The 16,360-nt window shown below is 38.1% G+C and overlaps 1 protein-coding gene across 1 annotated transcript in view; it reads right to left on the bottom strand.

The window, feature by feature from the left end:
- The window catches only part of itgae.2 (integrin, alpha E, tandem duplicate 2), a 120,785-nt gene that overhangs the window by 80,698 nt on the left and 23,727 nt on the right, over nucleotides 1-16,360 (bottom strand). Inside the window, exons 8-10 of the mRNA XM_028807184.2 lie at nucleotides 10,554-10,672; nucleotides 8,559-8,710; nucleotides 5,203-5,356 (exon numbers count right to left, since the gene is read on the bottom strand). Coding sequence (XP_028663017.2) covers nucleotides 5,203-5,356; nucleotides 8,559-8,710; nucleotides 10,554-10,672 — 425 coding nt within the window. The remainder of the gene's footprint in view (nucleotides 1-5,202; nucleotides 5,357-8,558; nucleotides 8,711-10,553; nucleotides 10,673-16,360) is intronic.

Below are 16,360 nucleotides of genomic sequence, written 5' to 3'. Positions count from 1 at the left end.
CTGGTTTGAAGGCAAAAGGTAGTACAGTAAACCCTCTTTTATCACGGTTAATCCGTTCCAGACTCTACCGCGATAAATGAATTTCCGCGAAGTAGGATTCTTTCTTTATAAATCGAATATTTTCGCAGTTAGAGCATAGAAAACCTGTTCACTGCCTTCTAAATATTAAATATAACATTATTAGAGCCCTCTATACATGAAATAACACCCTTTAGTCAAAAGTTTAAACTGTGCTCCATGACAAGACAGAGATGACAGTTCCATCTCACAATTAAAAGAATGCAAACATATCTTCCTCTTCAAAGGAGTGCACGTCAGGAGCAGAGAATGTCAGAGAGAGAGAGAGAAAAGAGAGAGAGAAAAGCAAACAATCAAAAAACAATAGGGCTGTTCGGGTGGACAAAGCAGCTGCAAGGAAGGGAGCAATGTGAAGGTTGTCTTTCAGCATTTTTTAGAGGAGCGTCTGTATCCTCTAGGCCAGTGTGCAAGCTGCCCCTCTGCTCACACCCCCTCCGTCAGGAGCAGAGAATGTCAGAGAGAGTGAGAGAGACAGAGAAAAGCAAACAATCAAAAATCAATACGTGCTGTTCGGGCTTTCAAGTATGCGAAGCACCATGTGGGAAGCATATCGTGTATCATTGAGGAGTTTTATTTGATACGTAATACGTGCTCTGGTTGGGTAGCTTCTCAGCCATCTGCCAGTAGCGTCCCTTGTATGAAATCAACTGGGCAAACCAACTGAGGAAGCATGTACCAGAAATTAAAAGACCCATTGTCCGCAGAAATCCACGAACCAGCAAGAAATCCGTGATATATATTTAGATATGCTTACAATTAAAATCCGCAATGGAGTGAAGCCGCGAAAGTGTAAGCGCGATATAGCGAGGGATCACTGTAACACCAAATATTGATTTGATTTAGATTTTTCTTTTGTTCGCTCACTTTGCATTTTGTAAATTGAGAACAATAAACAATCATTATTTATATTTCTGAAAGCATTCTTTGTTTACAGCAGTTTTCACACCTGCCTAAAACTTATGCTAGTACATCTATAAATTCTGCTCTTCTACAACCACCAAATGTTTTATGGGATAAGCTGCATTCACCACCAGGAAGAAGAACCGTTGCATACTTATCTAAGATAACCTGACTTGCTCCATGGCTCTTCTTTAGCTTCCATATAAATTGGTGATGGAGTCAAAAATTTGCAATCAAGTTAACTTCACATTCTGATCATGCAATAAATGTTGAGAAATGTTGATTTTAGCCTGTTGTCTGTATGTGCGTCTGTACGTCAGTGTGTGAGTAAAACTGAAATTGATTTTTACATCTTAAAATTAAAATTACCATCAAAAAGCAAGGTGTATTTCTTTGAATTGTGTAAAGCTCCTAGATGACTACATCCCAGCAAAGATAGGATATTTTAAAGCAAGTGCTTTCCGTGATATCTGCTCTAAATGCTGAGATATTATGTCAATGCTAACTTAAAAAAAAAACTGACCTAACTCATTTAAACAAGTTGTATCATGTTTGTCTTGTTATAGGCTTCAGGCCTATTGTTTTTTTGTCCAGTGTGATCCAGTACTTATACTCGTATCCTTCCAAAACAGTTTAACCTATGTCCAACGATGACTGCTGTAGGGTTTATTTAATAAACCTGGGATTTTTGCACAAGAGATTTGCGATTATGTAATTTATTTAAATATACATGTATGCACACACAAGCGTGCACACACATACGCTCAAAGAAATACATAAGTGAAGATAGCAGACAGCTTGTTTGCCCTACCAGAGCATACGCTTGATGATGAAAGAATCAGACACACACACACACCTGGATACGGAAAGATTGACACGAACAGGGGCATTAAGCCAGCCCTGCGCCAGTCCGAGCTTGTTTACTTCACTTGTTCCAAATTATTATCTAAGTGATTTGATTCAGTTACCTGTTCATTTTACTCTACATTTACTCATGTACATAGCAAATGTTATGTATTTTATTATACTTCATTCTATATTTTTGTACAGTACAATCAGCTGTATTGTTTTGTAAACTGTTCCATTGAGTGATTTCCCACAGTATAATTAAAGTGTGATTTACATGGATGTACTCTATGGACCATTCAATACCAATTTTTATTTCCCTACAATGTGGTTTGTACTATGATTATAAAATAAAATTAAGTAGGATGTGAACAGGGCAGGGCAAACATAATAGAATTATTTTGTAACAGACTAGGGGGCTTTGCCCCCTGCTCACTTCGCTTGCCAACCCCCATCCGAGAAATTGCTACAATATTACGAGTGGCAAAATCTATAGTTTGGTACATCCTGAGAAAGAAAGCAAACACCCCAGTTTTCCAGATACATACTTTTAAGATTTTTTTTTTCTTTGACTTGTTGCTATTTCATTAGTTTCACTTTTATTTCAGAACTTCTGTAAAAACAGTATTTGGAATCTTTAGAGTCCCAACATGCTGAATCTTTTAAATGAGGTCCGTAAGACATTTGTTTAATGACTTTGTACCATAATTCAGGATAGGTTTCTCTGTTTGGAATTTCAGCACAGACAAAACGATCTACATCATCAGCAGTTAATAATTTTTTTTGTAAAGTAACCAATAAATGCACGTGAGGTAAACCCCGTTTTTGAAATTCTCTGACTTAAACTTCAAAGTCGTACAATATTTACATACTTCAGACATATCACCATATATTCGATCTCTATTCGCCTTTTCGTTATTTCTCCGAGTAATAATTTCTCTTTGTTTGCGCTAATGCGATGTTTACTTTGTTTTGACACTTTTGTTTTTTTCTGCTTTCATATTCTGTATCTTGCTCTGCATGTGCTTCGCACCTACGTTTTTTTGAGTCTTTTGAATTCCACTGTTTTCATTATCTCTAACCTGCTCTGCATGTGTTAGGCCCCCTTGTTTTTTAACCTCTTTATGACGTTTTACTTTGTTTTCTACTCTTTGTCTTCTATTTCTGACTCCGCTTTGTCCTGCTATTTTTTACACCTGGTCCATGATGATTATTTTCCTTTTGTTTGTGCTAATGCGATCTTTACTATCTTTTTTGATTCTGTAGCGACCTCCGTGTCCGGCTCGAAAAGAGAAGCAGTAAAAAAAAAAAACCAAACCGATGTAGTAAAGTCTCACAAAAGTTTTACTTGAACAATTTAGAAAAAGAACGCCGACTTCGTAACCCCAAACACTACCTTCCAGCACTCTCTCCAACCCCCTCCTCCCATCCCAACCCCCCCCCCCCCCCCCCTTACCGTATCAATCAATACCCCGCTGTCAGTCTTCCGTGCTGTACTCCACCCTCCCTCAATCGAATCTAGCAGTCACTCAAAAAAATAAGGTTTCAACCTGCCTGGGACGCTACAATACTTTCGAATTTTACTGCTTTCATATTCTTTACCTTTCTCTGCATGTGTATCACGCCATCGTTTTTTTTCTGAGCCTTTCGAATTCCACTGCTTTCATAATCACTAACCTGCTCTTCATGTGTATAGCGCCAACGTTTTTGAACGTTTTTATGAAGTTCTACTTTGTCTTTTACTCTTTGTCTTTTAATTCTGAGCCCGATTGGACATGCTTTTTTTTCAATTCCACTTGTTCTGTCTGGGCTGATTATTACTTCCTTATTTTCTGAATTTGCACCTCGATTATTCTTTTTCTTTTTTGCATTTTTTTCTCTCCAATGCTTTTGAGTCTCTTTTCTCCGTGCTGCTCTTCTTCTTCACTTAGTCGTCAACATTTTATCTATAACGTATTGTCCTTATACGCTTTATATGTGCTGAGAGCCCTGGATCTGTGTGTGCTCAAAGCCTTGACACGACGGAGAGTTTTGCTGCTCAAGGTCTTATTTGATATTGGTTGTAAGTAGAGCGTGTCTTGCAAGAATCTCATGTTCTATGTCCCCGCAAGACTGTCCTGGGTCAATCTCTTGGCACAAAGTCTCATGTTTAAGGTCCTCACGAGATGTTCCGTGGCCAATCTCTTTCATCTCGCGGGTCTTTTAAGTGTTTTCCGTGATCATCACATGAAGATCACGTCTCGTATCCCTAGTCTTTCTGTAGGATTTTTTTTTTATAATAGAGAGATATTGACACAACTCAAAAAATTAAAACAAAAATTCACAGCTCTTTTTTCTGAGTGTGGAAGTGCAAAAATAAAAACAAGGCTTACTGGTTTGTTAGGAAATATAAATATAAACTCTAGTAGCAGTGGAGAACCATAAGTCTATGTCAAGTAAGCATTCTGAGTCAGTATCTACCGTATACACTCGTGGATAAGTTCTCCCGTGGATAAGTCGGGACTTGATTTTACTGTATAATTTCTGGTATTTTATAATGTCGGTCGTATAAGTCGAATATGGAAAACTCATGCTATTGGTTCAAACGATTATGATATGCTAACGCCCACCTGAGAGAGTAACGACTTTCAATGAGGGTGCTCCTAACCTCTCTCACTCTATTGTGCCTATGTGACTACACGGTAATACCCAAACTATTCCAAAGCAACGTTTGCACTGATTTGTGTTTTTTGTATCTCACACCCTCATACACCTTTATCGTAAGAGCACCCCTTATCTACAATGGAGCGTTCGATCAGAATAAAATATAAAGCTGGTTTTAAATTAAACGTTGTTGAAGTAGTGAAAGAAATTGGTAACTGTGCTGCTGCAACAAAATTTGATGTGTCTGAGAAACTGATGCAAGATTGGAGGAGGCAAGAAGATGTAAAAAAAAACATTTATCATTTTATCATTTTTGAATGGGCATATAAGTTGGGATCTGATTTTATGATCGATTTTTTGGGTTTCAAGACCCGACTTATACGTTAGTATATACGGTATCTTGAATTTGTTTTGAATTTGTATCATAATTTTCTCATGTACACCATTTACATGATACTCGTGTGTATGGAAGGTGCACTAACATTAAAAGATGCTCTTGTTTAACCATCTTTTTTTATCAGGCGCAATTAACATACAAGAACCTATGCTGTCAGTTTTATAATTTTGCATATTTGTACTTATTTGCCAATTTAAAAATGTAAATATTTAATTCTAAAAAGCAGTATTTTAAAAATTTTATTTCAGAAAACTCTTCCAATACATATTAAATTTTAGTAAAACAATAATTTCTTAAGAATAGACTATCTTCAAAACATAAAACATTTGAAGTCCTACCCCTATAGCAAAACGGGTGATATTGACCATCAGTGGTGAGTTCATGACATCTTCCAGCTTCAGTGGATCTTCAAATATTTCCCCATCGGTCAGCACAATAATAAATTTCTTTGAGTTTGGTTTTGATCCTTTTTCTTCAGTGAAAGTGTCATTCCTAAATTTAAAAAAACATATTACACATGCTTAAATATAAATCTAGAATGCTGTATTTGGACTTTTTTTTTCAAAACCAAGACACATGCAGTACATCTATCATGCCTTTGATCAAAGATGTCGAGTTTTTGTAAACTTCAAGGCTGATGATTTATTATTTCAGCATAGAAAAGCCTTATTATGCATAACACATTTCTTCAAGTTAGAAACTGTGTCCATTTTAGGCTACTGTTTTGCTAGTTTCAGTTTAATTTAACACCTACACTTCAAAACAGATTTTAATGACTTGAATTTTAACGTATTGTTATCAAGGCTTACCCATTTGGCATATCTGCTTCAACTATATAAGGCACCAGGCTTGAATTCTGCCTTGAGACCCCCTGATGTTCTAGAGCCCTTAAACCCAATGCTGTCTTTAAATTGATAACTTCTCTCAGACATTTTCTACATTGCCTGCTTTGAACCAGACAACAGGGCCCTATTCTTCCCAGTCACAGACAATGTGATGCCAAATACTGGACTGGCGGGTAATGATTTGGATTCTTATAGCCAGTCCTCAGACTTAGAAAGTCAACATGATCCCAGCTCTCCTTGCTTGAGGCTATATGATGTCACCCACCAGCCTAACATTCTACTGAACACTTGCCAAAGCCTCTTGACTTGTCTCTCTATTTTCTGTCACTGGAAAAGTACTTCCAAACCACAAGAGCACATGCAGGGCTGACTTCATGCTAGTAGTGCCATTGTAAAGTCAAATTTCCATACTTCGTTGCCGTTCAAATAATTCTGTGCTTCTGTTTTCTCCATTTTCTGTTTGGAGAGGACAGTGCTACTGTGAACATCTGGTTGATTTACAGCGGACCGAGTTGAGGTAATTTGTACTTACGGCTAAAGGCTATAGGAAAATAATAGGGTAATAATGTTCTAGAAATTGCCAAATCTAGTCATAGTAATACAAATTTTTGTTTTTAATATTATTATTTCACAGGGTCTCAAATATTTTCTGATTCTTGGAGGGCGCTTTAATGTTTGTTTTCATCGGCCCTGCTCAACATGGCTAATTCTTATGCATTCAGCCTGCACTGCATTTTTAAATTCATTGACAACCCACAGGGGTCCACCTTAGTAAAACGAGCTCACGTAGTAATAGATAAGCATATTGCGCAGTGGTGTTGATTACTTAGGTGACCTACTGTGACCCACTCGCAAACCAATGACATACAAGAATCACTGCCAAATGCGGACAAGTTTGTGCTACTCTGTACTGGCAGTTAAAGTATGCCTATCGGTGACCCACACCAGACCCACAGAGTCTCAATTGCAATGATCTGTGTACTTTGTAACTGACATATGCCCAATATGACATACAGATAAATGTCCAGGTTGAAATGGAGCCACAAGTCGGCACATTACTGTAATGGCTTTCAATGTAAAACTGAAACAATGAACAAATTAGTTAAAATCGCAAATTCAACCAGTGCTTTTTAATGGCAGATTTTTAAACTTTACAAATGCACAATACACACTGCATTCAAGATATCAGAACAAAAACGGAACCGTAACAAAAAATTCCTTGAAGAATAAGTGTGCCAAATTTCCACAAAATTGGTCACTGGGAGCTGAGTTGTTACATGTGGACAGACAAATGACTTGACATTTTGAACACACTGATAAACTTACATACTTGCTGAGTGTATTGTCTTATCTTTGGTTTTAAAGATGATTTAAAACAGTTAAACCATGGGTCAAAATATATATTTAGCAAATCTGACACATTTAATCTGTCACCGTTGCCACACTTATTTAAATCAATTTTACAAATACCAATTTAAAAAAAATCTTTTACACGTATTAATTACAAACATACACTTTTCAACCATTTTTCCCTCATTTTTCTATTTCTAATTCTGGCCATACACATTTTCTGTTGCTGTATGTGAAGGCAGCAAAATCTGATATGAAGCATGATCTATAGGCTACTTTTCTTGCCTTTGGCAGATGTGATAAGGCAGCACAAAATAGCAGAACCCCTATCTTCCCACACACAGCAATGTTAAGATGGATTTCCATTAAGAGTGTAGGTATTGTACTTTCCCTCTGACTTTTGTCAAATCATTCTTTTGTTTATTTTGGTGCCTCTTTTGCCCCCAGCAACAACTGTGCAGTTTATTATCACAACATATTTTCTGTAATGTACTAGGCAGGACATACAGGGTATTTGTTTTTTTCAAACTCTGCACACATTTTCATTTTGCACAGAAAACAAAAAAATGAAACATTTTTACATTATTTTACTAAATAATTACATCTTTAAGCTTTTGTGACCAAATAATCACAATTTATTATTACTTGTCAAGTAAAAATTAAACTGGTGCAAAGCTAATTGCCTAGCTGACTCAAGGTTTATTTTTTTTTATCCACAGGGCTGTTCGGTGTCATATGCATTGGGTTCTCTATCAGCGACAATGTATGATGACCAATTTACATCGTCATCACTACTTTTTGATTCAACTAATGGATCAGATTCAGTTTGTTTTAAAGCTGGATTTACAGCTTTCAATTAAAAACTATTGTGTTTTTTAGTTAAAGGCTCTGCCCCACTCATAAATATTGATGAGTTACTATAGTGTGGCAGAATGCGCAGAAAAATTATTGATTTTTTTTGCAAAATTACATAATTTCATCCACAAGATGGTAGTAAAATACTTTTTAGAGCATTGTTTGAGGTTAATGCTCTATATCTCATCATAACAGATTAACCTTAGTAAGACTCAAGAATAACCAAACTTACATAGAACTCCAAACTCGAGAAATGTTTGGGGTTAACGCTAAGGAGGTTAACCACGTTTTGAATGTTCTTTTCAAATGCTTTTTGAAGTGTACGTTATATTTTCTTAAATGAACCATGTACAGGGGAATACCTTGGTGGGGATTCACCTAAACTGAAACTTTCCTTTGGCACAGCTTCCAAGGCGGCGTAGTCAGTTACTAACTGAATCGGCCACTGTGAATTGGGCTGGGGGGGGGGATCTTCTGCTTCTATTCAGTTTCCACTTCAAGATTTCAGAACTAAACACAAATTTTAAATTTGTGGGTAAGTGGAACATTAAAAACACCAGTAGCACAGGAATATAGCATAAGAGCTTAACACAACTGATCATGACGGTTACATAGACAGTAGGCAGCTTTCTTTTTTTACTTACAGCACAAGTTGAATGGCAGATGCGGTTTTAGTAACTTTTCCCAGTTGCACTATATCCTGAACTTTAATGAGGCAGAAGGATGCGTTCTTATTGTCTTTCAGTGAGAGCTCAGTAACAATCTCAGCTCCATATTGGACCACGGCAAAGTTACACTGTGACACAATAAATAAAAATAAAAACATGAAATAATTATTACTTGCTGTAGTAGTACAGATCTGAAAAATTATAAATAAAATGAGTACTGGTCCTTGTGCTGAATATTGTTCATTATGAAATATTCCAAAAAAACCTTGATATTTAAAATGCCAACAATTCCTAACAAAATATGGAAAAAATGTCATATTGTAAATTTCACTAATTACACTTTTGGTTTTTGAAATTAGTTATTTAGCCTTGGTTTGTGTATGTACCTCAGTGATCCTTAGAGCTACAGTATGATGTCTGGATAGGTGCTGAAAAAAGTACCTCTTACTAACTCTTCAGTGCTCACATGTTTAATGGTGCAGATCACTGAGATGACATGGCTGGGAGGAACAGCCTGTCTGCCTGATTGGAATCCAAGCAGCAAATTGTTTCTGGATTTCTTTGCTAGTCAAGATTATCTATAATGATCATCATTTTTGAACTCAAGGTTGGCCACAATCCTACCTGGTATCTAAGTTTATTTTGAGCCAAAGATCAATGATTGATTCATCTAGTCATGTCTGATCTAAGGCCACAAGTTCTGGACATCCAGATAAAGGGAGGCACTGAATTGTCAACTGATCATCATTTAATGGTGTTCTGGCTCAGATGGATATTGCTCATGATGCACAAACCTGGAATACCCAATCGACAAGTGAGGATGTCCTGGAATTGATTAGCTGAGGTATCACTCAGTTACCACACTCTTCAGCCTCTTTTGCAAAGCCCTTCTCTAACAGGGGTGTGGAAAGGACACTCCATCTGATGTCTGAACCTCAGAATTTGGAGGAGTAATGTGTATTTTGTCCTCACTGTATATAAGTGGCTCATCTCTTTGTCCTTGTACCACGGGCGGCTCTAGGATCGTGGCAGCCCTGGGCAGAGAAAGAATCGGTGGCCCCTTCGCCCGCCAATGTCAATATGGTATCTTATGCACGGTATCTTATTAACTTGTAAGACGACACGCCCACTTGCACTAGCTTCGCTTCTATATGCACGTGTCCATAACTTGAAAACCAAGTGGCGGCCCATGATATTCTCATTACGGTAGAACGTTATAATACTACATATAGCTTACTGCTGCAACTCTAGTGACATTAGTAAATACAGCATACTAATTAACAAGAAACACAATGTTTTTCGGTCACATTGTCGTCAGCTGTGTCGTTATTTTCTCTTTCTGTTTTATATTCAATATATATTGGCATAGCGGCCCCTGGGATTTGGCGGCCCTGTGCAGGTGCACAGTTTGCACATGCCTAAAGCCGCCCCTGCTTGTACAAATACACTTATGTGATCATGAGAGTATACAGACCATTTGATATGTGCTCTATGGACTTGCAAAAAGCTTATGATTATGTACCTTTAGGTATTTTGTGGAAAACTCTACAAGAACATGATGTTCTGGGGCTAATGCTGGATGCTATTTGGTCCTTGTATTTATGGAGCAAAAGTTGTGCTTGCATACTTGTTATTAAATTTAGCTTGATCAATGTGAATGTTGGAATGTACCAAGGAAGACTAAGAGAAAAGGTGATCATGAGATCGAATCTGTGTAGCAGCAGCAGTTTTCTTAAAGGTGTACCAATAGTGGTGAAATGGGAGCTAAGTCCGCAGAATAAGCTGCCAACAGCCTGATAGAGGTTCCTCATGCTAACCTATTGGTACAACCTATGGTTAGTGGGTAACAGAATAAGACTGTAAATACAAATGGCCAAATTAAAGGTCCTGCATGACAGAGTGAGGAGCTTGTCAATACAGAAGGACCTTAGTGTAGAATAGAATGAAATAACAGTAACTGAATTAACTTACCAAAAAGCAGTTTTCCCAAATCTTACTCATCATATTTTTAATAAAGTCTTTTGCCTTTTGAAAATCTTCTTTTTCAATGCTTCCAGACCCATCCATAACAAAAGCAATTTCTGTCCAATCTTAATTAAAACAAAAGAATTAATAAGACACAATTAGAACATTTTCATGCATAACAATGTTGTTGTTTATTTTCATAGCCACCAATGAAATTTTCCAAAACATAATTTAGGTTTCTGTACATTGAGAAAAAAAGTTATCTTTGGAATACCATATGAAAGTTCTGTTTCCCTATTATTTCAGTTTAATATATATTTTACAATTTTACCCTACTTAGTTTTTAAATAAAAACTTGTCTCTTCCAGTATTTCATTTCCATAATGGCTTTTAAAGTTTAAATGGCATTACAACACTGCTCTGATTTACTCAACATTGTGTAAATTTACGTAGGTAGAGATGTGAGGTCAACAAAATAAAGCAACCAAATACAGTACAGTAATCCCTCGCTATTTCGCGCTTTGACTTTCGCGGCTTCACTCTATCGCGGATTTTATATGTAAGCATATTTAAATATATATTGCAGATTTTTTGCTGGTTCGCGGATTTCTGCGAACAATGGGTCTTTTAATTTCTGGTACATGCTTCCTCAGTTGGTTTGCCCAGTTGATTTCATACAAGGGACGCTATTGGCAGATGGCTGAGAAGCTACCCAACCAGTGCGCGTATTACGTATTAAATAAAACTCCTCAAATATATTATGAGCACCCCTAGAGGATACAGCCGCTCCTCAAAAAACGCTGAAAGATTACCTTCACACTGCTCCCTTCCTTGCTGGGCTTACATGTGGCTGTTTTGTCAAGCGATATGCTTCCCGCACGGTGCTTCGCATACTTAAAAGATCAAACAACACGTACTGATTTTTGATTGTTTGCTTTTCTCTCTCTCTCTCTTGCTCTGACATTCTCTGCTCCTGACTGAGGGGGTGTGAGCAGGGAGGCTGTTTGCACCCCCAGACGATACGGACGCTCGTCTAAAAATGCTGAAAGATTATCTTCACATTGCTCTCTTCCGTGCAGCTGCTTTGTCAAGCGACATGCTTCCCGCACGGTGCTTCGCATACTTAAAAGCTCAAACGGCACGTATTGATTTTTGATTGTTTGTTTTTCTCTGTCTCTCTCACTCTCTCTGACATTCTCAGCTCCTGACCGAGGGGGTGTGAGCAGAGGGGCTGTTCGCACACTGACCTAGAGGATACGGACGCTCCTCTAAAAAATGCTGAAAGACTACCTTCACATTGCTCTCTTCCTTGCAGCTGCTTTGTCCGGCGGTGCTTCGCATACTTAAAAGCCAAACAGCCCTATTGATTTTTGATTGTTTGCTTTTTTTCTCTCTCTCTCTCTCTGACATTCTCTGCTCCTGACGCGCACTCCTTTGAAGAGGAAGATATGATTGCATTCTTTTAATTGTGAGACGGAACTGTCATCTCTGTCTTGTCATGGAGCACAGTTTAAACTTTTGAAAAAGAGACAAATGTTTGTTTGCAGTGTTTGATTAAAGCTCCTGCCTCTCTACAACCTCCTGTGTTTCTGTGCAAATCTGTGACCCAAGCATGACAATATAAAAATAACCATATAAACATATGGTTTCTACTTCGCGGATTTTCACCTTTTGTGGGGGTTTCTGGAACGCAACCCCCGCGATCGAGGAGGGATTACTGTATTGCATTGTTTGTCTGTCAAGACTGCACCATCCATGAAGATCCTTAAATAAGCAACAAGTGAGTTCTGCCAAAACTTATGTTATGAGAGTGATCACACGTGCAGGGAAGGTGTGGTGTGGTGTTCTCCCCCAGAGAAGAAGAAGCCCGTTCTCATAAGATCCAGATCACTAAGGACCCACTATGCAATGTCTTACAAGTTCAATGAGGTGCACATTAAAACTGAGTGACAATTTTAACAAATCCAAGACTTTAAGCTAATAACCCAAACACAATACATATAAAGAACATGAATCACAAAAATATATTTTTTTTACAAATTGTAATTAAATTGAGAAATAGTGAACAATAGTGTGGTGAAGTGTGCCCGGGGTCCGTGGTGTGTTCAGAAAACCATAGATGTTGCAAGGTTTTTTGAAAAGGGTGTAACTGAAACATTGTAAGTGTACGCATGTATGGAAGCAAAGCCATGTGGCCGTGAAGTGTTTATTGGGGAATTGGCTGATTGATCATTCACATGCATGAGTGCAGTCGGCACAGCCATCCCTCATTAGTACTCCATTAATCATCTAATGCACTCGTACTCACAAGGAGTCTAAAAGGTATGAGCAGGAAAGGAAGAGTGGAATAAGGAAAAACTGAAAGGAGAAATCAGAAATGGGCAGTCAAGCCACTGCTGATGTTAGGAAGATCCTGGGGCGAATCCCTCCTGTTGAGCTGTGGAGCAGGAGCAATTGATGGCTCCAGAGGCCTGCCGTGACCAACAGAGGTGGCAGGATGAGGGAGATGAGCTTGGTGGGTCAGAACTGGTACTGGCAGTGGTGGCTGGGATGAGAGCCAAACTGTGGACTACATTCAGTTGTGTTTCAACCTTGTTCAGCCCGAAGGGTGAGCAGGGGAGACACGAGAGATAAACATTGGGGACTGGAAAGCTGATTCTGACTTTGATTTTATACTTGGTTTTTATTTATGTATTGCATTTATGAGTTTTGTTTTATCTTGCCCAATGTACTATTGTTTTGGCTTATTTATTGATGTAGACCTTGGCACCGCACTTATGGACACTGTTGATTTGAATATACTTGCACTACACACTTTGGCTCCTCAAAACCTGTCGTGGCCTTACTTGCCCAGTCCATCCTTGTTTATGACTATCAATGTCCTGGGAAACAGAAGATGCCCATGGCTGTGGGCACCTGGGACATCACAAATAGATAAGCAGTAACAGAGATAAATAAATGTTCTTAATTATATAATGAGAAAAAACAAAGTAACAGGACACATTGAAATGATAAAAATATGAACAGTATCTAGAAATTACAACAAAGATTAAATTAAAAATGTGTAAAATAGCAATTTAGGAATGGAAAAATGTCTAGCAGTAAAAAATTGTGAAAGCACAATGAACAATATTGCACTAGGTGTAAAACATCTTTTATTTGGTGCAAATGAGAAATGCAAAACTGGAAATTCTCACAAAAGAAAATTAGTATTCAAATAATCTAGAAATGCCACAACAAATCCTTAAATCCCACCATCAGAAAAACAAATATAAAGTATATAAATTGTCGATGCATGTACAGTATATGCTGTACTTTCCAATCAGAAAACAATGAAATATGGAGAAACTGAAAGCTGCAAGATTATTTAATAGGTAGAGAAAAGTGAGAGAATGACCACCACGTTACGTGACTGGCAACAACACCATTGCTACAGACAACATGGCTGTGGCCACTGTGGCCTCATGTATAATGCCATGCGTAGAATTCACACTATAACATGGTGTATGGACAAAAGCGGAAATGTTCGTATGCACAAAAAAATCCAGATGCATAAATCTGTGCGTTCGCCAACTTCCACGTTCTTCCGCTACATAAATCCCAGTCAGCGTGAAAAGTAACGCTCGTGCATGCGCCTGCTGTCCCGCTCCAGTTCCTCCCAGAATTGCGCCTCTTTGAATATGCAAATCAATATAAATAGCCCTTAAGCTCAGCCATCTGTGAAAAGACAATGGCAAAAGCATGGGGGAAAATAGAAGAATTTCAGTGAATACCAAGTGGAGGCAAGGAAAAACATACTATTTGCTGGTTTAAACAGTGATATAATCAACAAAAGAAACTTGATCGAGTGACAGAGTGTTGGAGAAACTCGAAAGTTCAAGTTCACAAAGTCGCACAGTGCCCGAAATAAAAAAGAAGCGGTCAGAAAAGGCAAGTTATAGCCCACCGTCTGACTGTCATATGAAAACTTATTAGGGTACAGAGAAAAGAAAAAAAAATAAGGACACACGTGAGAAAAAAGCCCGAAATGCCAACTTTAATCTTGAAATTTCTACTTCAATCACGTAGTTTATTTTGTCATTAAAGAAGAACATCATAAACTTCATCTTTAAATTGTTTAATTTACTAATTTCTCAAATCCCATCGTAACTAAAGTATCACGTTAAATGCTTTGTTTTTTATGTGTTTTTCTATGTGCTCTACAGTATGTGTGTGAATCACTACATGCTTCTTAAACGGGCTTTCTCTTCCTCCAACAGGACACAGAATCCATTACATTAGTGATATTACAGCTCTCTGAATAATTAAAATACTGAGATGTATACTTGATATAATTTTCATGATGATAGGAATTAAAGCATGTTATTAAACATGGGAACCCGGTGGTGCAGTGATAGTGACGAGCAGGCGCCTTGTCCACAGATTGTTCCTGCCTCACACAAGATGCCTGCTGCGCTGTGCGTGACCTTCGATGAAATCATTTATTGCAGCAGTACTGTGTCTTTCAAACATACTAACCCCCAATTCCTGTCCTTCCTTTTCTTTCTCCAAGTAACCAACCTCCACACAATCAGCTCTGTAATAGATGTTAAGCCATCTGTAAGCTTAGAACGCCGATTCTTCAAAACTTTTAAGGAACATTGAAATATCTTTGTAGTACATGTTTAATTATTCTATCCCCATCTGTTCTTTCCAGTGTTGTGCTAGCCCCAGCAAGAATACAGCGTGAGGCAGGAATAATCGGGGCGCCAGTTTGTCACTAGCGCTGTGACACCGTGTCCTCACATGTTTAATTATTAACAATATAGATTATTTAAATGACGTTAACATTTTATCTGTATAATGTAATAAATATATTTTGCTGCATTTCATCTTAAAAATGATATTGTCATCATATGTAAATACGCGCTTTATAAAGTGGCTCAGGTTGTGCAATATTATAACTGTACCATAAGTAAAATTACCTCACAGTAACTTGCAAGTACAAACAGTTCTACAAGGAGCACTTGATAGACTGACTGAGTGCGTGTATAGTTCTTGGGATGAAACTGTTTGTGAACCGCGAAGTCCGAACCGGAAAGGCTCTGAAGTGTTTGTCAGATGAGAGCAGTTCAAATAGGCAGCATTTCTGAGGCAGCGTGTGCTTGATGCTGTATACTGATAATTCTCCTTCCGATCAGCTGCTCCGAGTGGTGCAGTGAGAGTAATATGGAAAAAGATGATCCGCTGTGGCAACCCCTAATGGGAGCAGCTGAAAGTAGAAGAAGGTGCAGTGACAGTAACAACGCTAAAACAGCTATGGTATTTGGAATAGTTTGGCCATTCCGTGGACCATTATGTTGTTACATGTTAATTACAATCAGATGCCTTAAACTACTAAACAATATGCGGTTAATTTCAGTGTATTTGATAAAGCCACGTCAGGGATGTGGATCTAAAAAGAAAGGGAAACCACACTGGAGCAAAAGCACTGCTTTGACGCTGTGTGCCGCCAGTTTGCAAAACCGAGCGGAGAACTTGCATACACCAGGGTTGGAGCTACTGTGAAAATGTGCATGGCTTTACACCAAGTTTAGGTTTTATACATCGCGATTTGAGTGTGGAAACAGGCTTACGCAACATTTTTGTGAGTACGCACCGTTTATACATGAGGCCCCTTGTTATTAAATTCAGAGCTCTCAGACTGAGCTGCATGTTCACAACACATTATGACCATTTCAGATGGATTTCAGTTGTGACTGTAATGGTGTGAGTGATTGGTAACATTATTATTTAAAGATAGCCGCATATTAAGTAGATGGGCAGCCATAAGC

The sequence above is a fragment of the Erpetoichthys calabaricus genome, chromosome 8, assembly GCF_900747795.2.
Source record: "Erpetoichthys calabaricus chromosome 8, fErpCal1.3, whole genome shotgun sequence".
NCBI lineage: Eukaryota > Metazoa > Chordata > Cladistia > Polypteriformes > Polypteridae > Erpetoichthys > Erpetoichthys calabaricus.
This window is presented reverse-complemented; position numbering and strand designations above follow the sequence as displayed.